Source organism: Ranitomeya variabilis, chromosome 2 (genome assembly GCF_051348905.1).
Source record: "Ranitomeya variabilis isolate aRanVar5 chromosome 2, aRanVar5.hap1, whole genome shotgun sequence".
Taxonomy (NCBI): Eukaryota; Metazoa; Chordata; class Amphibia; order Anura; family Dendrobatidae; genus Ranitomeya; species Ranitomeya variabilis.
The window spans coordinates 1088057736-1088082379 of record NC_135233.1 but is presented as its reverse complement, the minus strand read 5'-3'; the positions used below and the strand labels follow the sequence as shown (position 1 = coordinate 1088082379).

The following is a 24644-nucleotide window of genomic DNA, read 5'->3' as shown; positions in this document are numbered from 1 at the left end:
ATGTGACTGCTGTGGGCACTGATTGGCTGCAGTGGTCACATGCTGATTGAGCTGGTTGCTGGTAAACAAACACTGGGAGCAACACAAGAGTGTCTTCTCTGGATTGTCAGGGTATAGAATACTTTTTATTTTTCATTTTATCACATATTCATATTTATATATATATATATATATATAATATTATTATTATTTATTTTATTTTTCATTTTATCACATTTCAGCCTTTTTAATATTTATATTATTTATATTATTATTATTTATTTTATTTTTCATTTTATCACATTTTCAGCTTTTTAAATATATATATATATATATATATATATATATATATATAAAATGTATTTATTTATGTATTATGTATTATTATTATTATTTATTTTTCTATTTGGACAACCCCTTTAAGTTCAGCATATACACAATATGCAGTAAACTCCTAAACGCCCTTTAATCAGCCAGATTTTAATTTTTGTACATCTGTATGTATCGGTCAGTACCCCCCAAAATACATCTATTACATCCCAAACCAATTTTTTTATTTTTTTTTCCAGTGGTTTCAGACATGTGACCGCTGTAGCCAAACACTGCCTGCAGTGGTGACTTCCTACAGTGATTGGCTGCAGCAGTCACATGACGAGGATGGAATGAAATCACTAAAGTAGGAAGAGAAGAGCAGTGAAGGACTAGGAACAAAAAAGAGAGAACCAGAGCAGTGGAAGAGCAGTAAGGTGAGAATGTTTTTTATTTCTTATTTTTATATTTTTTTTATTTTAGACCATTGTGAACTATTTTCATATAATAAATAAAAATTTATTTATAATTACAATTAAAAAAAAAATACTAATTTTCCAAATCAAAATACTGCTCTTATTTTGGTACCAAATGAAAGCCATCAATCTATGCTGTGAAAACAAAAATAAATAAAAAAAGTTATATATATGTATATAATAAAAAAATATTCTTCCTTAAAGTGTGTTATTTCGAGAGGATGAAATTGTCATGTTGTCATTTAGGCACCAAAGTGGTTTAAAGAATTTGGAGCTCTGTTCCGACCGCTGTGTTATGGAAAGAATGGGGAATTTAGGACCCAGGATGATCATTTTTAATATCTATTTTTCCAATTGGATCGTCGGTACAATTTGATGAAAAATTTGATTTGCGAAATTGTCGTCAACGCGAAAGTTTTAAACGAAAGGTTTTAGCAAAAAAAAAAGCACCAAAGGTCGAGGTCTACAGCTCTGTAAAGTTAGAGGGTGCGGAATCTGGGGTAATAATACGTTTCTTGCCCTAGGTTAGTAAACAAGATGGAATAGACAGATAGGGGGAACTTTTTGGCATATTGCAAGTGTCGCGATACACAAAAATTTCCCTGGAATTTTGTAACCCCCCACCTCCGACTGTACCCAAGTCTAATGACCAACCAACATAGCTCGTTAAGACGTATATCAGTGTATACATAGGGTTAAGGTCACAGCAGAAAGTCCTTATTATGCTGAATTAACTGGTTTAATAGTAGCTGCTGCGGAACCTCTTTTGAAGAATGTCCCGTTCGCAGCACTAGCACCGCACCAGAGATAGTGATTGTTTTTTTTTTGTTTGTTTTTTTTGAAGTGTGATTGACATTTGCTGTTTCGCGAGTCGTGTCCGACCCAGAAAATCACCAGTGAAAATATTCATTTCTAAATATAATAATTATATTGATCTTAAATCATCCCGTAAGGTCACATTCAGCCTAATAATATTTTACTGAAGCCACGAGGCCCTTAGGACGCCCCCCTGCCAAAAGTGGTGTAATCTCTCCAACGACACTAAAAGCACTTGATGGAAACCTGATAGATCCCAATATAAACCAGTGGCACCAATAGAATCAATGTATGTACATAGCCGCCTTAGAAAGGGTTTTCCTCCCATAAATGTAGATGCGGGCCGCCTCCACCGAGACCGACATCTCTCCTCCTATCTTTTCTGTCCTCCCCTTCAGGCCGACCGCTAGTTATAACCATCATCAAAGTCTCATCCCTTTCCCGCTACACAGATTTCATCGGCTGCATGTATGAGGATGATATCATCACAGCCAATCAAAAGATACTCTGCATTCACCAAAATGTTAACCCACCAGAATACAAAATGTATACATTTTTTTTTTAATACCTACTAGTCAATTTTTTTAAAGTTTCCCCGTCAAATAATTACGCATTGATTCGTCTGTTTTCTTGTTTTTAATTAGGGATTGTTCACATGTGATTTTCCCTTTTTCTTAATAATGGTAATAATGATTACAGTAATAATCATTATTATTGTATCTCTTTTTTATATTATATTTATTATTATATTTATACATATGTATATAATTTATTATATATCTATTATATTACTTATTATAATTTAATAATAGTAATTGTTATTAGCAGCATTATTATTATTAATAAAAAATAAATGAGAATGAATAACATTGCAAATATAATAATTAATAATTGTTATTAATAAATATAATAACTAATAGAATTAATTGTATATCTAGATCTATATATATATAATAAAAATATATTATATCATTTATTATAATTCATTTAATAATAATAATAATAGTAATTGTTATTAGCATTATTAATAAAAAATAAATGATATTGAATAGCATAACAAATATAATAAATAATAATAGTTGTTGTTATTAAAAATAATATAATAACAAATTGTATATCTAGATCTATATATATATATAATAAAAATATATTATATTATTTATTATAATTTATTTAATAATAATAATAACAGTAATTCTTAGCACTATTATTAATAAAAATAAATGATAATGAATAACATTACAAATATAATAAATAATAATAGTTGTTAATAAATAATATAACTCTAATATAACAAATTGTATATCTAGATCTATATATATAGTAAAAATATATTATATTATTTATTATAATTTATTTAATAATTGTTGTTATTAGCATTATTAATCAAAAATAAATGATAATGAATAACAAATATAATAAATAATAATCGTTGTTATTAATAAATAATATAATAGCTCTAATATAACAAATTATATATATATAATAAAAAATATAATAATAATAACAACAGTAATAATAATTATTATTTTATATATTTGTTATATTATGTTTATTATTATATTTATATATATCCAAATATATCTTTTATTAAATAAATGATAATAAATAATATAATAAATATAATATTAATAATAACAATTGTCATTAGAATTATTATTGATTAAAACAAAATTATAATAAATAACATAAATATAATAAATAACAATTGTTGTTATAATATAATAAATCAAATATAATCAATTATATATGAGTATATATATATATATATATATATATATATATATATATATATATATATATATATATATATATTAATTTTATAATATAATATTGCAGGAAATATTTTTCCATACCTTAAGAAAAATATATAGGAAAATGAAAAATTAGGGAAGAAACATCACATGTGAACTAACCCTTACAGTTTATTAAAATGGGTTTTCCAGACAAATAAAAAATGGACTGATTTTCCTTAAAACAGGTTGCCAAATATTTTTGGAAACTCTGCCAATCAGCCATTTAAAGGGGCCGTAGTGTTTCACCATCTTCCCTTTTTTCTAGGAAGGACTCACTATGTTTAGTAGCAGCTGTGCCTGTTATTTCAGCTCATTGGAATGGGACTAAGTTGTAATACCAGGCACAGCCACTAGAGGCCAGCATGGAGCTATCTAGGTAAATAATGCAGCGGCTCCTTCAATGAGCTGAGATGGACCCACATTTATTGACTGGCTATCAATTTTCATGTCCTGAAAACCTCTTTAATTAATATTTCCATCTTGATATATTATTATTATTTATTTTTTTATTCTAACTGTATTGCACTAGATTATTCAAAAACAGTCCCTGGTGAATTTGCAAAGATAAAAAAAATAATAATAAAAAAAATATAGCATGCACACAAAGACAAAACAACACACATACACATACACACATAAAAGTAAACTCCATAAAAAAAAACCTTTTAATAGTAGAAATACAACCTAAATTGATTTTTGGGATCATGGGCAATTTGATCGAAAATTTAGAGAACGGTTTGGCATAAAGCAAAACCCTTCATTTTTATTTTAATTTTTCTTTTTTTTTTTGGTAGACAGGCTACGTTATTTATTTTTTTTGTCAAGCAGCCCTTGCTTAAAATAAAAAACAGTGAATAAATTCCCATAATCCCTTGTAGATACACAAAGAAAATGTATATTTTGGAAAAAAAAAATGTAGTTATTCACTTTTTTTTTTTTTTTTTTAATCTCATCTTGCAACACCTTGTTGAAAGGTAAGAAAAAGCATTAAAAAAAATTATAAAAAAATAGAATAAAAAAAAAAATTCACTGCAACGCACAATGTTGAACATCTCCCTAGATCGGCTCAACATCGGATTGAGCGATGGAATTTTTTTACTTTTTGGAAAACAAACTCCTTTCGACTGCACACACAGAAAAGACTAACAGTATTTAGTTAAATATACTCTCTCTATATATGTATATATATATTTATATATCTTTTATAACTTTTTTTTTTAATCATTTTATTTGCCAAGTAGAGCGAATGTGGGAAACGATGCCTCTGAAACAAGATGGCCGTTTAAAGGAGCAATACTCTAGAACGCGGAATACAGTCTATTGAGGTGTGAATTTGTGGAACAAAAAAAAAAACACAAAAAAAAACCCTTTTTTTTTTCGAAATGAATGTTTTGTGCACCGATCCGAGAAAAACGACAAAAAAACATAATGAACAAGAGTAAAAAAAAAAATAAAATAAAATAAAAAAATAAATTGTAAAAACAATTTTTTTTTTCAGTTATATCGGTTCGATAAACTAAAAAACACAGTACTGTTCGTCAAGCTTTTACGGAAAGAGATATTATCTTATAGAACTGCGGGTGAAATAAAAAATAAAATTCTAGCAGCTGTCTCATTCATTTCCGTGATTTCACCGCAGTTCTAAAAATGCACCATGTGAACGGTTTTAGCCAATCACAACTGAAAGAAGAAGTAACAAGCACCAGTAATTGTATCTCTGTTAGAGGAATATAACCTTAGATATATAGAATAGCACTAAAGATCACCTTAAGGCTCAGATTGAACATGAGACACAGATAGGACTTTAGTGAGTATTTGTAACAACGACCTTAAAATTAAAAAAAAATAATAATAATAGTTAAAAAAAAAACACAACGGGAAAATAGAAGAAATTGAATTTTACAGTCACCAACCAAGTATTGTGCCTTTAAATTGTCTTCATTCTTTTTGCTACCATGCTGAGTTTAATTATTACTGATTTTTTTTATTTTCTTTTTTCTTTCTTTCTTTCCTTGTAACAGTTTTTTTTCTTTTTTTGGTGTTTGTGATCAAAAAGGTCAACCGTTGTTAGTCTTCATTTTTTTTTTTTTTAATTTCCTTTTTATGTTGTTGTTCTTTTTTTTGGAAGTAAAAATGGTATTACTATGTGAATTCAGTGCAAGCAGAATACAGCTGACCATCACATAGCGCCTTTTTTTTTTCCCCCCCCTCCACCCCCGTTGTTTGCTGTTAACCCTTTGGCTGCTGTTGGGAGAGGTCCAGCAGTGAAAGGGTTAAGCAACCGAGCACACACAAAGGTCCCTCTTCGTTCCGGCTCCGATCTTGGCCTCGTAAAAGTAGTAGTAGACGAAAGAAATTTAAAAAAATTAAAAAAAAAATCAAAAACAAAACAAAACAAAAAAAGGCTTCATCGCTTTCTTGACTTGAATAACCACCGGTTTTGCATTAGAGAGGTGACAGTAGTTAATGAAACTCAGCACCAAAGGGCATAAGGCAGTTGAAGGTTAGTTTGTTCTATCAGCACCAGTCCCATGAATTCTCTACACTTGGTGTACAATGTATAAAATACGGAGCGGAGACTTCATTTCTCCACCCTGGATAGTAGCGTGGATGTTTCAATACTGTTTCTCGTGTGTAAAACACCAAAGGTTAGTCTTCGTATTTTTTTTCTTTTTTACTTACAAAACATAGAGAATATCTTTGTATACATATAGCGACCATAAATGAAGCTTGGGACAAGCTCTCTCTTTGTGTTACGTTTTTTTTTTTTTGTTTGTTTTTTTTCTCATTGAACTGTGTTTCTCGTAAACAAAAATAAGGTTCCTCTGGGTTCGGAGCACTAAAGAGAAGACTCGTACTGGAGAAGCTCGTACAAGAGAGGACCGTCTCTATATCTTATACCTACAGCTGTTGGGGTGACGTATTGAAGAATGTTGATAGTCCTTCTCAATCGTCTGTCAACGAAATGAGCATCCCAAGCTGGGTATCGTTTTCTTGGCATGTCGATCTTGATGAGGGGCCCCTCTGGGTAATAAGGGCGCCCAGATGGAGTAGATGGCACCATTGGTCTCACCTGGAAAACGGGCAAGCATGTGTCAGCTGCTAGATCGTCCTGTTGCTCCGCCACCGCTCTGGTGGGCGTTGCCTGGCCCCCTCGGTGCCCAGGGGTTTGGGGTGCCATGGGCTCAACATCAGGGGGCAAAGGAATGCCCCAGAGCAGCTCGGCGCAACAGGAGCTGGCAAATATCTTAGCTCGTGGCCCCATGGGATGCAGCACACCATAGTAGAGAAGCATGAATGCGATCCCGGCTGCGAAACTAAGAAAAACACAACACAGTGCTGGCACGGCAAATGAGTCAGTTGTGTCAGGGTCTCTGTAGAGATACCATAGGAACGTCAAGGCAGCATTCTCTGTCAGAATAACAGTGTAATAAGCAAACATTCTATATCGAGTCCGGCCTTCCTTGACGTTAAACCAGCAAAAAATGTACACAATTCCTACCACCATGTTGAAGAGGACCTCCTCCCATTTGGACATACAGAAGTCTGTCCCACCATGAATGATCCAGAAGGCCATGACGCACCAATGAACTACTACAAAGATCCCAAAGTAGAGCTGGAAGATTGAAGCAAAGAGGGCAAAAGATATAACTCGAGATGATATGGTGAAAAGTCGCCAGAAGAGATGAATAAGTGCCCCTCTGTAGCTCATACTCTTCTTATCATCCCGGGAGTCCCGTAGGAGCTTGTGATAGGAGGCTAGCACCCAAGCTAGGGACATCAGGGAAGCCACAGAGGAAACACCTGCCAGAAAGTAGTCAAACAACAGACAAAGGTTAATGACATTGATCTATATAATATATACATTCACTTTTTCAATTTCTGCAAGAAAAAGCAATTAGAAAGTTGTTATACTCCCTATTATTGAAATTTGAGTTAGAGTGGAGTCGAGAGAGACTTCAGAAAGCATCTCTCGCCACGGAGTGCTCATTCAGTCTTGTCCTGCACTATACAGATGATTGCTAGGTTTCTACGCAGATGACAGATGATCACAAGAGGTCTCAATTTGAAGATCCTTTGCAATCAGCCTATCATCAAGAGAACCTTCAAACAAGTCGGGATTGTCCAACTTGGAGAACCCTTCTAAACATTCTATAATAACTTTCTAACACAACAAGCATTTTACTTCTTCACTACTTTTCCAGATCTCTCCTTTAGTAACTGATAAAAAAGTCACTAGTTACATTCAAGCATTACTGCCAATGTCAGCTTCTAATTAAAAACTTCCACCTCTGTTGTCAAAATCTCTAAGCATACGTTAAGATGATTTTTATCTCCTAGTAAAAGGAAAAGGATGGCAATGTACTTGCAATCAAAAACCTTTTTGAAAATCATTGTGGTACCAAGCGAATCCAACCACCAGGTAATTTCCACTACGCATGGTCTAAACCTTGACCTGTATTCTGACCATCTATATAAACCACAGTAAGATTATTTATCTCTATCTTAGTCTACCACACAGCAAAGAACATTAATTCAAGATCAAAATGTCTTCAGAAATATCTAACCTAGCTTACTTGGCCTGATCCTACTCTGGACCACAAGGGTCATTTTGGCATTTGTTTTTCGACTGGAAGATAATGAGGTGAGAAGTCAGCAATATGATAGACAGAAATATTGGGATCAATGCATGCCAAAGAAAGAATTTAGGCAATTCTAAATGTGGAGGTACCCATTACCTCACCTGTAACAGGTAGTCGGGGAGTGTGTCACGAACCACAAGATAAAGTCCAGCGGACAGCACAAATTATACCTATAATGGGATGGAATGGGGTGAGGAAGGCCCTAACCATAGGGAACGAGGGATGGAGACACCTCCTGAACTCCAACCTGAGCCTGTCCATAAACTCCCCTAACACCGTAGGCAGGTCCTTCCCCCCGCCGCCGTGATGTACCTAGTCCCTGATTGTCACCTCACTAATCCCTGGCTAGTGCACTGGCCGTCAAGGACGCTAGCCTCACTACTGCAGATAATAAACAACACAGGGAGAGTGACAAAACACAAGACAGACAGATAGAGGGGAACTAATACGTAACAACTGTCTCTGCTGCAAAGCACCACACAGCAGAGGGTAGGGCACCAGGACCACGAACTTCACGAACATAGCAGACTCACTACTGTTACCAGAGAGCTCTGTATTCCAGGCTTGGTCAACATAGAATACTCTATCACCGACAGTCAGCTGATGGGTCATGTGACTATTTAAAGGACGGAGAGAGTGGTCACCACCCACATCAGCTGACTAGCAACAAAGCAGCTGCCAGCAAGTCGAAACTAACATTAACCCTTGCTGGCCTGAAAGGAAAAAAGCTACATTTAAATTATAGCGGCACCAGGGCTGCCACAAATCCAAAACTGAATCGTGACAGTGTTTCACTGAAGCTTATTTAAAATGACTGCAACGACTCTCATCTTTAGGGAGAGCCTTCCTCTTCTGCTTCCCTCTCATTGGACTGTCACTACTCAGCCGATCTCTCTGACTTGCCATTTACTTAGCAGTTCACTCTCACTCTGACCATTACATCCTGCAATTGCAAGCCATCACCCTTAGTTCTGGTTCCTCAGCCTAGGCCTTCTAGTGTGAGGTCCTGTCATCCCAGAACTTTATAACTCTTCCAGGGTTGACATCCCCTCATGTTGTGATCCTAGTGGTAGAGGATCGCAGAAGTTCCTGCTAAGTCCGCAAACACAAAATCTAGCTCATAGGGAGGTGGTAACTTGGCTGACCGTATATCTGATCCTAGCACAACAACTAAAAGTAGCCGGGGAACGTACCTACGTTGATTCTAGACGTCTCGCACCAGCCGGAGAACTAACTAACCCTTTCAGAGGAAATAAGACCTCACTTGCCTCAAGAGAAAGGACCCCAAAGTTATGATACAAGCCCCCAACAAATAATAACGGTGAGGTAAGAAGAAAAGACAAACATAAGTATGAACTAGATTTAGCAAAGTGAGGCCCACTAATTAATAGCAGAAAATAGGAAGAGGACTTATGCGGTCAGCAAAAACCCTACAAAAATATCCACGCTGAATATCCAAGAACCCCCGCACCGACTAACGGTGTGGGGGGAGAATATCAGCCCCCTAGAGCTTCCAGCAAAAATCAGGAATCACATTGTAACAAGCTGGAACAAAATAGCAGTAATGCGAATAAACAAAAATAGGAAAGCAGGACTTAGCTTATCTTGCAAAAAGCAGGAGACCAGGAGACAGGAGCAAACAGACATAGACTGACTACATCGATTCCAGGCACTAGACTGAGTTTCCAGGAAGTCTAAATAGGAACACCCAAGGCCTAACGAACCAGGTGGGTACCAACCTGGAGAAAGACAATCCAAGTGTCATACCGCTAGTGATCACAAGAGGGAGCCAAGAAATACAATTCACAACAGTACCCCCCCTTTAAGGAGGGGTCACCGAACCCTCACCAAGACCACCAGGGCGATCAGGATGAGCAGCGTGAAAAGCACGAACCAAATCGGCCGCATGAACATCAGAGGCGACCACCCAGGAATTATCCTCCTGACCATAGCCCTTCCATTTGACCAGATACTGAAGCCTCCGTCTAGAGAGACGAGAATCCAAGATCTTCTCCACCACGTACTCCAACTCGCCCTCAACCAAGACCGGAGCAGGAGGGTCAACAGCAGGAACCACAGGCACAACGTACCGCCGCAACAAAGACCTATGGAACACATTGTGAATGGCAAACGACACCGGAAGATCCAAACGAAAAGAAACCGGATTAAGGATTTCCAAAATTTTATAAGGACCAATATAGCGAGGCTTAAACTTAGGAGAGGAAACCTTAAGAGGGACATACCGAGAAGACAACCAAACCAAATCCCCAACACGAAGTCGGGGACCCACACCGCGGCGGCGGTTGGCAAAACGCTGAGCCTTCTCCTGTGACAATTTCAAGTTGTCCAAAACATGATTCCAAATCCGCTGCAATCTATCCACCACGGAATCCACCCCAGGACAGTCAGAAGATTCAACATGACCCGAGGAAAAACGAGGATGAAAACCAGAGTTGCAGAAAAATGGCGAAACCAAAGTAGCGGAACTAGCCCGATTATTGAGGGCAAACTCAGCCAATGGCAAGAAGGTCACCTAATCATCCTGATCCGCAGAAACAAAACATCTCAAATAAGCCTCCAGCGTCTGATTAGTTCGCTCCGTTTGGCCATTAGTCTGAGGATGAAAGGCAGATGAGAACGACAAATCAATGCCCATCTTAGCACAAAAAGATCGCCAGAACCTAGACACAAACTGGGATCCTCTGTCAGACACGATATTCTCAGGAATGCCATGCAAACAAACCACATTCTGAAAGAACAAAGGAACCAGATCGGAAGAGGAAGGCAACTTAGGCAAGGGCACCAAATGGACCATCTTGGAAAAGCGATCACACACCACCCAGATGACAGACATTCCTTGAGACACCGGAAGATCTGAAATGAAATCCATGGAAATGTGTGTCCAGGGCCTCTTCGGGACGGGCAAGGGCAAAAGCAACCCGCTGGCACAAGAACAGCAAGGCTTAGCCCGAGCACAAATCCCACAGGACTGCACAAAAGAACGCACATCCCGCAACAAGGAAGGCCACCAAAAGGACCTAGCTACTAAATCTCTGGTACCAAAAATCCCAGGATGCCCTGCCAACACAGAGGAATGAACCTCGGAGATAACTCTGCTGGTCCATTTATCAGGAACAAACAGTCTATCAGGTGGGCAAGGGTCAGGTCTACCAGCCTGAAATCTCTGCAACACACGTCGCAAATCAGGAGAAATGGCCGACAAGATTACTCCCTCTTTAAGAATACCAGCCGGCTCTGAGACTCCCGGAGAGTCAGGCACAAAACTCCTAGAAAGAGCATCAGCCTTCACATTCTTAGAACCAGGCAGGTATGAGACCACAAAGTCAAAACGGGAGAAAAACAACGACCAACGAGCCTGTCTAGGATTCAGGCGCTTAGCAGACTCGAGATACATCAAATTCTTGTGATCAGTCAAGACCACCACACGATGCTTAGCTCCCTCGAGCCAATGACGCCACTCCTCAAATGCCCACTTCATGGCCAACAACTCCCGATTACCAACATCATAGTTCCGCACCGCAGGCGAAAATTTCCTAGAAAAAAAAGCACAAGGTCTCATCACAGAGCAACCAGAGCCTTTCTGCGACAAAACAGCCCCTGCACCAATCTCAGAAGCGTCCACTTCAACCTGAAAGGGAAGTGAGACATCAGGCTGGCACAAAACAGGCGCCGAAGTAAACCGACGCTTCAGCTCCCGGAAAGCCTCCACGGCTGCCGGAGCCCAATTAGCCACATCAGAACCTTTCTTGGTCATATCCGTCAAAGGTTTAACAACGCTAGAGAAATTAGCAATAAAACGACGGTAGAAATTAGCAAAACCCAAGAACTTCTGAAGACTCTTAACAGACGTGGGTTGAGTCCAATCATGAATAGCTCGGACCTTGACTGGATCCATCTCCACTGTAGAAGGGGAGAAAATGAAACCCAGAAAGGAAACCTTCTGCACTCCAAAGAGACACTTTGAGCCCTTCACAAACAAAGCATTATCACGCAAAACCTGAAACACCATCCTGACTTGCTTTACATGAGAATCCCAATCATCAGAAAAAAACAGAATATCATCCAGATAAACAATCATAAATTTATCTAGATACTTCTGGAAGATGTCATGCATAAAGGACTGAAACACTGAAGGAGCATTAGAGAGCCCAAAAGGCATCACCAAGTACTCAAAATGACCTTCGGGCGTATTAAACGCAGTTTTCCATTCATCTCCCTGCTTAATGCGCACAAGGTTGTACGCACCACGAAGATCTATCTTGGTGAACCACTTGGCACCCTTAGTCCGAGCAATCAAGTCCGACAATAGTGGCAAAGGATACTGAAATTTGACCGTGATTTTATTCAGAAGCCGATAGTCTATACAAGGTCTCAAAGACCCGTCTTTTTTGGCTACAATAAAGAATCCCGCACCAAGAGGGGAAGAGGATGGGCGAATATGTCCCTTCTCCAGAGACTCCTTTATATAAGAACGCATTGCGGCATGTTCAGGTACAGATAGATTAAATAATCGTCCCTTAGGAAATTTACTACCAGGAATCAAATCTATAGCGCAGTCGCAGCCCCTATGAGGGGGAAGGGCACTGGACCTGGACTCACTGAATACATCCTGATAGTCACACAAATACTCAGGAACCTCTGAAGGAGTAGAGGAAGCAATAGACACCGACGGGGAATCGCAATGAATTCCCTGACAACCCCAACTTGACACAGACATTGCCTTCCAATCCAAGACTGGATTATGGGTCTGTAACCATGGCAGACCCAAAACGACCAAATCATGCATTTTATGCAGAACAAGAAAACGAATCACCTCCCGATGTTCAGGAGTCATGCACATGGTCACTTGTGTCCAATACTGCGGTTTATTCTCCGCCAATGGCGTAGCATCAATTCCTCTAAGAGGAATGGGATTTTTTAAAGGCTCCAGGACAAAACCACAGTGCTTGGCAAACGACAAGTCCATAAGACTCAGGGCAGCACCTGAATCCACAAATGCCATAACAGGGTAGGAAGACAATGAGCAAATTAGAGTTACAGACAAAATAAACTTAGGATGCAAATTACCAATGGTGACAGGACTAACCATCTTTGTTAGGCGTTTAGAGCATGCTGAGATAATATGTGTAGAATCACCACAGTAAAAACACAACCCATTCTGACGTCTATGATTTTGTCGTTCAGTTCTAGTCTGAATTCTATCACATTGCATTAAATCAGGTGTCTGTTCAGACAACACCGTCAGAGGATTAGCGGATTTGCGCTCCCGCAAACGCCGATCTATCTGAATGGCCAGAGCCATAGAATCACTCAGACTTGTAGGAATGGTAAAACCCACCATCACATTCTTAATGGCTTCAGAAAGGCCATTTCTGAAATTTGCGGCCAGAGCACACTCATTCCATTGAGTGAGCACGGACCATTTCCGAAATTTTTGGCAATACACTTCAGCCTTATCCTGGCCCTGAGAGATAGCCAGCAACGCTCTTTCTGCCTGAATTTCAAGATTGGGCTCCTCATAAAGTAATCCGAGCGCCAGAAAAAACGCATCAATATTTGCCAATGCCGGATCTCCTGGCGCCAATGAAAAAGCCCAATCCTGAGGGTCGCCACGCAAGAAAGAGATAACAATTTTAACTTGCTGAGCTGAGTCTCCAGACGAACGCGGTCTCAAAGATAGAAACAATTTACAATTATTCCTAAAATTTCTAAATTTAAATCGATCACCAGAGAAAAGCTCAGGAATAGGTATCTTAGGCTCTGACATAGGACTACTAGTAACAAAATCCTGAATGCCCTGCACTCGTGCAGCAAGCTGATCCACACTAGTAATCAGAGTCTGAACATTCATGTCTGCAGCAGAGCTTCAAGCCACTCAGAGAAAAAGGGGAAGAAGAAAAAAAAAACAAAAAAACAACTCAGAACTTCTTTTCTTTTAATCCCACTTCTGCAATGCATTGAATATTCACTTTACGGCCTGGAATACTGTTGTGATCCTAGTGGTAGAGGATCGCAGAAGTTCCTGCTAAGTCCGCAAACACAAAATCTAGCTCATAGGGAGGTGGTAACTTGGCTGACCGTATATATCTGATCCTAGCACAACTGTTATGACCCCAATGGCAGAGGGTCTCAGGAATAATGCTAAGTCAGTAAATACAGAAAACCAGCTCATAGGGCAGTGGTAACTGGGCTGACCATATAACTAATCCTTGCACCACAAATACCAGCAGCCGGGGAACGTTCCTACGTTGATCCTAGATGTCTCGCGCCAGCCGGAGAGCTAACTACCCCTAGAAGGGAAAAGAAAGACCTTTCTTGCCTCCAGAGGAAATACCCCAAAAAGTTGGATAGAAGCCCCCCACAAATAATAACGGTGAGGTAAGAGGAAAAGACAAACATAAGAATGAGCTAGGAATTTAGCAAAGAGAGGCCCACTAGCTAATAGCAGAATATAGAAAGATAACTTATATGGTCAGCAAAAAATCCTATCAAAAATATCCACACTGGAAATTCAAGAACCCCCGAACCGTCTAACGGCCCGGGGGGAGAACACCAGCCCCCTAGAGCTTCCAGCAAGGTCAGGAATCACATTTAGAACAAGCTGGACAAAAATGATAGCAAACAAATAATCCAAAAAACAAAGAAGCAAGACTTAGCTTAATTTTGCACGAACCAGGACCAGCAAACAGGAGCAAACAGAATGTGTCTGATAACACCGATGCCAGGCACTGGACTAAGGTTCCAGGAGGTTTATATAGCAACACCCCTGAAGTAACGACCCAGCTGGGTGCAAACAGAGGGAAGGAAATCCCAGAGTCATATCACTAGTAACCACTAGAGGGAGCCAAAAAAGTCTAATTCACAACACACAACAACTAAAAGTAGCCGGGGAACGTACCTACGTTGATTCTAGACGTCTCGCACCAGCCGGAGAACTAACTAACCCTTTCAGAGGAAATAAGACCTCACTTGCCTCAAGAGAAAGGACCCCAAAGTTATGATACAAGCCCCCAACAAATAATAACGGTGAGGTAAGAAGAAAAGACAAACATAAGTATGAACTAGATTTAGCAAAGTGAGGCCCACTAATTAATAGCAGAAAATAGGAAGAGGACTTATGCGGTCAGCAAAAACCCTACAAAAATATCCACGCTGAATATCCAAGAACCCCCGCACCGACTAACGGTGTGGGGGGAGAATATCAGCCCCCTAGAGCTTCCAGCAAAAATCAGGAATCACATTGTAACAAGCTGGAACAAAATAGCAGTAATGCAAATAAACAAAAATAGGAAAGCAGGACTTAGCTTATCTTGCAAAAAGCAGGAGACCAGGAGACAGGAGCAAACAGACATAGACTGACTACATCGATTCCAGGCACTAGACTGAGTTTCCAGGAAGTCTAAATAGGAACACCCAAGGCCTAACGAACCAGGTGGGTACCAACCTGGAGAAAGACAATCCAAGTGTCATACCGCTAGTGATCACAAGAGGGAGCCAAGAAATACAATTCACAACACCCTCCCACTCTGGTGACACACATCACCTGCTCTCCCTGCATTCCTTAAAGCTTCATCTTCCTGACACTGTGGCAAACCTCTTTTCCAATTCCCCTGCTCAAGCTTGCTAACAAGACAGCTCCTACTCTGCAGTTCACAGAAACAATCTCCCATCTGCTGTAACCTGGATAGGGACCCCATACTACAGGTGTTCTAGGCCCCCACTCTTGGCCTCTAACAGGTAGACAAGCATAGGGGTTCACTCTCTCTGATAGTAGTTGAGGTAGGTACAGGCATGAAATTGCTTGGTGCAAAACAGCTTTTCTCCGGAGTACAAATCAAAACAAGAAAAACAAAACCATTTACATGTCCAACTCTCTCCCAACTCCTGTCAAGGTGTTTAGCACCAAGAGGTCTTTCACCTCTCACCCACAGACACCACTGAGGCAGGTTAGCTGCCTTAAATATGCCATTTAAAACCTGGAAGTGAGAATAGGAATGACCATTCCCACCCAGCTCTTCTGGCCGTTCCTAAAACCCGGACCGAAAATCCATGCCCATTAGAAAACTCTCTCAGCACTAACGGTGCTGGAGCCTGCTTTTCTGGGCTGCATATCATCGAGGCTAACCACCTAAGTGATATGTATCTCCCGTACAGGAACTGTCCAGCTGCCACCTTACATTAACATCTACTATCTGATTTTCCCTCTGTGATTGACCCCACGTGGAGGGAAACCAGCACCTAATTTACTCAGGTCCAGTTCACAACTGCTTTCCCATGCCAATGACATATTTACACATTCCCCTCAGTCTTGCTTTAATAAAATACTATGCCAGGACAGGTAGGGGGTGTCACTTATGAACTATACTTGCCAGTCCTGGACACACAACCATGTGTGCCCACATATACACGTCACACTACAAAAGACATAAAATAAATGTGATAATCACAAAACTAATTCAGGCTAAAGGGGACAACTTAAAAGGTGTTATCCATGAATATATTGCTTTTTTTTTACTAAAAACATACAGGCAGGTAGCTGCTAACTATCTGATTATTCTGCCCAGCACAGATCTCTGCCAGCTCAGAGCAGTCACTGACCACCCCTACCGGCGATTCTGCGGTTTCCACTGCCGCTCTGTTGACAGAGCAGCTCTGTTGACAGGGTGTGACTGCTGATGTCATGCTGATTGACAGCCGGCTCTCCACTGTATAACTTTACAGGAGGTGGCTGTCAATCAGCATGACGACATCAGTCACTTCTCATCAACTGAGCAGTGTAGAAGCAGGTCGTTCAACGCTCTCAGCTTGCGTCAGATAGATCGGACATATAGTTACCTGCCTGTTAGCTTTTGGGTTCACAGTCAAAAATAATTTAGTCCCAGATAACCCCTTTAAAGGTTCTGTCTCTTTGTAGGAAGTTAATGCAAATGTTCCATTTACAGCCGTACTAGAAATTTGCCGGCTGACTTTCCCTCTGCAACTAACCCCTGAGTGGAGGGAAACCAGCAGCTAAATAATCTAGGCAACATTCTCATGCTAACCCTGAATGCAGACACTCCGCTTAATCGAGGAAACACTATGCTTTACTCCTACATACCGAGGACAGTTAAGGAGTGGCACCTAGGAACTACTCAAGATCACACCGACACTTACCCACAGCCACAAATTACACTATAACGTGACTGGAATAATCATGTTTTTGCAGTATTACACTTGGGTTGACTGCCCAACAGGAAACAAAAGAAGTCCTGGTGGGGCTAAAAAAGGGACCTTTGTAAGAGGTTAGTGTCTCTTACAAGCCACCATCACAGGCTGCCATAATTACCGGCTGGAATGTCGAGTTGTCCATTGCATTTTATGTTGCTCGTACAATCAGTTGGAGAGCAGTAGAGACCTCTTTGTCATTTTTACTCAGTAAATTGACAGGACTTTGTTCCTCTTTGTGTTTCCATGTGCCTTCTATGACTACACAGCGTACCACTGAGATGTGTGGAAATACCCACACCTCGTCTATTATTGCCTGCCACTCTGTTTCTCACCAGACTATCACATTGTCACTCGCAGTTCTCTACCTTCTGCCCACAGGGAGCGCGGACGGCGTGATTGAATCCTAACTTTCAGCGTGTGCTGAAATATCTTCGGCTGCTTTTTTTGGGGATTAAAAAAAAGCCTCCGCTATATCAAATGCAACTAAAACAAAATAAAAAATAATGAGGAATAACATCTAAAGTATTTTCTAACCCTCAACTGCAGGCCTCAATGTTCTCAGTGGTCTTATAATATAAGGCGGACACATGGAACATGCGCCCTGCGTCTTCAGCATCACTGAAAAACAGGCTGAAATAATTCTTTGTGTGATGAAATTTAAAAAAAAACAATTCCCCAATGGCTTTTGGATTTGTTTTTTTTTAGATAAATATTTAGAATTGAGAGTCCTCAGTGGTTGATACCTTTTAATGGCTAACTGAAAAGATGGTAACAAATTGCAAGCTTTCGAGACTACTCAGCTCCCTTCATCAGGCATTGTTTTTTTTTTTTTTTTTTTTTGCGTGACATGTTACTTTTATTCTGTCAATCTTTGCAATTATGATGTTAACCAAAATATATACACTCCTCAACACTTTGCTTCATTTTTCAGAACACTGATGTTGAAATAAATTGTTGCAAAAGTTTAGAAAACTTTTTTAAAAAGTCAGGGTCATCCAAAGCTGGACTTGACTTCGTGATTGGTTATATAATATTTGTATTCTTTGATACAATTTTTACAATTATTTTTGCAAATTATCCAACCCCTTAATCTTTGAGATAACAGTTGCGATGATGACATCTACTCACATGGAAGTGTGTCCGCGCGGTTCTTCTGTATCATTATGCAGACTTGTAGCACCAGTTGGGGGGCGCTCTCCAGGAAGGTCTCCAGGAGGCGTAACATGTTGACATCTGCATATTCATACATCATAGCCCAATAAAACCGACGTTGATGTTCTTTTTGCCTCTGGCTCTGAATGCCCAGGTACATGGTTCGAATGTATCTAGAGGAAAAAGTAAAACAATTGTCATGATCACGTCCTCGCGATAAATGTCTATGTAACTGATGTAGACTAAAAGCAGAACTGAAACTCAGAGATATTTTCCTAAAATTAGGTCATTTATGGATTACAGTTAATTAATTCCTATGGATTGGTGTAATACTTTATTTGTCCTGCGGGTGCACTGTTGAGAAATCATACGGTTCCTCCATGGATTACAGAGATCAGTTATGATCAGGGGACTTTACCAACAAAAAAGTAAACTTCCAACCATAAGGAAGTAAGAGGCAATGGTAACGTTGCATCAACAGGACAGGATACATAGATGGCCAGCAGATATCCTGTCCTATTCATCATAATATAATATCGGGGGTATGATACCTGCCGGCCGTGCATGCAACCTGACAGTCATACATTGTTACATCACAATGTAAGTGCATCTCACCTTCCCTTTTGGAAGCAGGAGTAGAGTGAGAATCCCTTTAAATCTTAAAAAAAAAATCCTGGAAAATTGTGAGCTGTCCAATAGAAAAAGGCTATGGCTCTGTATTTATTTTTTTTACTTTGGCCACCAGGTGGTGACCCAAGATAATAATGACAGATGCATAGTCCAGATGAGAAATAAATTCACACCATGTGCATCCAGGAAAATATACCATCAACACCTTTATGAACCAGTGACCAACTGGTCCAAACATAAGAGGAACCAATCCTGAAATATGCACTTTATGATGATGATTATTAATTATTATTAGGCTCCAGAGTCATTTTTCTCTTAAAGATGCAACACCCAACTACTATACTAATGCAGTTTCTTTCGCGCTATTTTCATCCCCAATTCCTGATACAGAGAGTGGATCCGGCTGAATAAATCGTGGAATGCGCATGCTTGTTCCCTACAGAAAAAAAACACTCCAACCACTCAATCTGATATATGGCCCAAATTTGGAACGGTGGTTCGTCTTCTGTGAAAGTAAATCCTCTGAAACATTAATATTTGTGATAAGTAGAGTCGCAGACTTCCGCAACAGCTAGAAAATCTACCAGGTGCTGCCGAGACTTTCCATAAAGTTTCTGGTGCTTAATGCTCCAAACATATATTCTAGGACTTTAAAGAGGACTTTTCACCAAATTTTTCATTTTTAACTGGACACTTGATGTAATAGTATCAGCGGAGCAGAATAAAAATTTTTTTTTATTACGACTCTCCGTTGTGGAGATATTAGCAAACTTAGTATTTGCCACCTAATGAGTTAACTATTCCATAAGCCCGAGTGGGCGTTATCAGATAGCTTTCACTGGGGGCGTGTACTTCTTCTCCCTTTATGAGTTACCCAATCAGAGGCAGGAAGCAACACAGCAGGAAAAGAACACGCCTCCACCAGAGCTTAGTGCAAGGTTTTTCAGTGTGTGAGATGTAAGGATACAGCTCTGATCTAACCTTCTGTTTGATTAGAAAGTGATGGAAGAGATTACTTACATTTTTCAAATAATGAAAGCCCAGCTGAGTTTAGCTGTGTGACATTACAAACACTTCCATCAGCTGTGCTCCTCTCACACCATTGTCAAGTCTGTTTTTTTCTGTGATTCATCTCTGGCCAGGCAATTTTACAAGAAATGAATCAGCACAAAAAAAAAAATGTTGTTGACCTCCCTCCCCACCACCACCACAACCTCCTCTAACCAAAAGCTGCTTCTTTTGACCATGGATGGTGACAATACGGAGTTGTGGAATCCCTTCCTGGCAGACAACAGCTGCCACGCAGCAACGCGTTTCACAGTTGTATAACTATCATTCTAAATCTTATCACGGACTATTAAATCCTTCTTACTATTTACTATACAAGTGATATCTTGGCCAGGCCTAGGCTTCCATTAATCTATTACAATTTGCCTGAATACATGATGCTATGTAATGTCAGGAGATTGTAATATATCAAGTGTAATGAACACGCTTAGCAAAATAATGAGTTATCTGGAGACTGCTGCCAGGAGAGCAAAAGGAAAATATTTCAGACAAGTCCAAATATCAGAAGATTAAATTAACTAATTGGCAGTTAACTAAGAATAAAGTGAGATTTACTCCACTTTAAGATGAAGCTACGATGAAGCATGTATTGTCTACGTGTAACTAACCCCATAGTCACGGAGCATGACGCAAGGAGTTTCTCTCTGGTGTTCTTTAAACTCTTGCAATATCAATTCGACAAGGAGTTTTCTTTTTTTTAAAAAAATGATTCTCTAAGTGACTAGTAGTTGTAAAAGGCGTCTCTTGTGCTGGAGATACGAGTTACGTGAATTATGTGGAAAAACCCATTGAAGTTAATTGGCGACATGTAGTTCCTCTTTTCCCCTGTGGTGGCACTGCAGAATAATTCAATATTTCTTGTTAGATTCCTTGGCAGATATCTGTGATTAGTAATTAGTACTAAGCTTAATGGGACATTGCAGAGTATAACATGTATCACTGGCATTGTGGGGTCTGACTACTGAAACCTCACAGATTGTACAGAATGAGAACCAGGGTCCTTGACACTAATGATTCCTGGGGGGCTGAATGATTAAGCTACCAACATATTACCTATACTGTATATAGGGGGTATAATGTAAAAGGTGACCCTACTCACTAATAACATCAAAAGTACTACTTACTAGAATATTGCCAAGGGATTTCAATCAGCTCCTCCTATTAGGTGCCAGTTGGCTTTTCTGATAGGTGGGGGGTCTACTACTCTAGCTCGGGGGTCGGCTCTTCAGAATGGTGTGATTTGAGTGCAGGACTAGTGCTTTCTTATAAATATCGGTCAGCTCTTTCTGATAAGTGCAGATTGACTCTTCCTAATCGGTGCACCTCAACTCTTTCTGGTTGACTCCTGATTGGAGCATAGTGGCTCTTTCTGGTTGACTCCTGATTGGTGCATGGTGTCTCTTTCTGGTTGACTGCTGATTGGTGAATGGTGGCTCTTTCAGGTTGACTCCTGATTGGTGCATGGTGTCTCTTTCTGGTTGACTCCTGATTCGTGCATGGTGTCTCTTTCTGGTTGACTTCTGATTGGTGCATCGTGGCTCTTTCTGGTTGACTTCTGATTGGTGCATGGTGGCTCTTTCTGGTTGACTCCTTATTAGTGCATGGTGGCTCTTTCTGGTTGACTCCTGATTGGAGCATGGTGGCTCTTTCTGGTTGACTCCTGATTGGAGCATGGTGTCTCTTTCTGGTTGACTCCTGATTCGTGCATGGTGTCTCTTTCTGGTTGACTCCTGATTGGTGCATGGTGTCTCTTTCTGGTTGACTCCTTATTGGTGCATGGTGGCTCTTTCCGGTTGACTCCTTATTGGTGCATGGTGTCTCTTTCTGGTTGACTCCTGATTGGTGCATGGTGGCGCTTTCTGGTTGACTCCTGATTGGTGCATGGTGTCTCTTTCTGGTTGACTCCTGATTGGTGCATGGTGGCTCTTTCTGATTGACTCCTGATTGGAGCATGGTGGCTCTTTCTGGCTGACTCCTGATTGGTGCATGGTGGCTCTTTCTGGTTGACTCCTTATTGGTGCATGGTGTCTCTTTCTGGTTGACTCCTGATTGGTGCATGGTGGCTCTTTCTGGTTGACTCCTGATTGGTGCATGGTGGCTCTTTCTGGTTGACTCCTGATTGGTGCATGGTGGCTCTTTCTGGTTGACTCCTGATTGGACCATGGTGTCTCTTTCTGGTTGACTCCTGATTCGTGCATGGTGTCTCTTTCTGGTTGACTCCTGATTGGTGCATGGTGTCTCTTTCTGGTTGACTCCTTATTGGTGCATGGTGGCTCTTTCTGGTTGACTCCTTATTGGTGCATGGTGTCTCTTTCTGGTTGACTTCTGATTGGAGCATAGTGTCTCTTTCTGGTTGACTCCTGATTGGTGCATGGTGGCTCTTTCTGGTTGACTCCTGATTGGTGCATGGTGGCTCTTTCTGGTTGACTCCTGATTGGTGCATGGTGTCTCTTTCTGGTTGACTCCTGATTGGTGCATGGTGGCTCTTTCTGATTGACTCCTGATTGGAGCATGGTGGCTCTTTCTGGCTGACTCCTGATTGGTGCATGGTGGCTCTTTCTGGTTGACTCCTTATTGGTGCATGGTGTCTCTTTCTGGTTGACTCCTGATTGGTGCATGGTGGCTCTTTCTGGTTGACTCCTGATTGGTGCATGGTGGCTCTTTCTGATTGACTCCTGATTGGAGCATGGTGGCTCTTTCTGGCTGACTCCTGATTGGTGCATGGTGGCTCTTTCTGGTTGACTCCTTATTGGTGCATGGTGTCTCTTTCTGGTTGACTCCTGATTGGTGCATGGTGGCTCTTTCTGGTTGACTCCTGATTGGTGCATGGTGGCTCTTTCTGGTTGACTCCTGATTGGTGCATGGTGGCTCTTTCTGGTTGACTCCTGATTGGACCATGGTGTCTCTTTCTGGTTGACTCCTGATTCGTGCATGGTGTCTCTTTCTGGTTGACTCCTGATTGGTGCATGGTGTCTCTTTCTGGTTGACTCCTTATTGGTGCATGGTGGCTCTTTCTGGTTGACTCCTTATTGGTGCATGGTGTCTCTTTCTGGTTGACTTCTGATTGGAGCATAGTGTCTCTTTCTGGTTGACTCCTGATTGGTGCATGGTGGCTCTTTCTGATTGACTCCTGATTGGTGCATGGTGGCTCTTTCTGGTTGACTCCTGATTGGTGCATGGTGTCTCTTTCTGGTTGACTCCTGATTGGTGCATGGTGGCTGGCTCTTTCTGATTGACTCCTGATTGGAGCATGGTGGCTCTTTCTGGGTGACTCCTGATTGGTGCATGGTGGCTCTTTCTAGTTCACTCCTGATTGGTGCATGGTGGCTCTTTCTGATTGACTCCTGATTGGTGCATGGTGGCTCTTTCTGGTTGACTCCTAATTGGAGCATAGTGGCTCTTTCTGGTTGACTCCTGATTGGTGAATGGTGGCTCTTTCTGGTTGACTCCTGATTGGTGCATGGTGGCTCTTTCTGGTTCACTCCTGATTGGAGCATGGTGGCTCTTTCTGATTGACTCCTGATTGATGCATGGTGGCTCTTTCTGGTTGACTCCTGATTGGAGCATAGTGGCTCTTTCTGGTTGACTCCTGATTGGTGAATGGTGGCTCTTTCTGGTTGACTCCTGATTGGTGCATGGTGTCTCTTTCTGGTTGACTGCTGATTGGTGAATGGTGGCTCTTTCTGGTTGACTCCTGATTGGTGAATGGTGTCTCTTTCTGGTTGACTTCTGATTGGTGCATGGTGGCTCTTTCTGGTTGACTCCTGATTGGTGCATGGTGTCTCTTTTTGGTTGACTCCTGATTCGTGCATGGTGTCTCTTTCTGGTTGACTCCTGATTGGTGCATGGTGTCTCTTTCTGGTTGACTCCTTATTGATGCATGGTGGCTCTTTCTGGTTGACTCCTGATTGGAGCATGGTTTCTCTTTCTGGTTGACTTCTGATTGGTGCATGGTGTCTCTTTCTGGTTGACTCCTGATTGGTGCATGGTGTCTCTTTCTGGTTGACTCCTGATTGGTGCATGGTGGCTCTTTCTGGTTGACTCCTGATTGGTGCATGGTTGTTATGATCCTTAGTGGCTGTGGATCACAGAATGAACTAGCTAAGTTACTGAACATAGAACGAGCTCTAGGGAGGTGGTAACTGGACTGACCGCAAAACCTGATCCTAACCAAACACACTGAAGGTAGCCGGTGAACGTGCCTAAATTCCTGGACGTCTCGACGCAGCCTGAGAAACTTGCTACCCCTATAGAGAAAGTAAGACCTCACTTGCCTCAGAGAAATGACCCCAAAGATATAGTAAGCCCCCAACAAATATTAACGGTGAGGTAAGGGGAAAATACAAAATGTAGAAATGAAAACAGATTCAGCAAATGAGGCCCACTAATACTAGATAGCAGAAGACAGGCAGGGAACTGTGCGGTCAGTAAAAAACCCTATACAAAATATCCACGCTGAGAATACAAGAACCCCCACACCAACTAACGGTGTGAGGGGAGAAACTCAGCCCCCTAGAGCTACCAGCAAGCAAGGAAATCACATATTA

At 40.6% G+C, this 24644-nt stretch overlaps 1 protein-coding gene across 1 annotated transcript in view; it reads right to left on the bottom strand.

The window, feature by feature from the left end:
- Positions 1-4833: 4833 nt before the first annotated feature.
- XKR6 (XK related 6) overlaps positions 4834-24644 on the bottom strand; it is a 333931-nt gene continuing 314120 nt past the window's right edge. The window contains exons 2-3 of the mRNA XM_077291713.1: positions 18376-18572; positions 4834-7180 (exon numbers count right to left, since the gene is read on the bottom strand). Of these exons, the coding sequence (XP_077147828.1) occupies positions 6216-7180; positions 18376-18572 (1162 nt within the window). The 3' untranslated portion in view covers positions 4834-6215. The remainder of the gene's footprint in view (positions 7181-18375; positions 18573-24644) is intronic.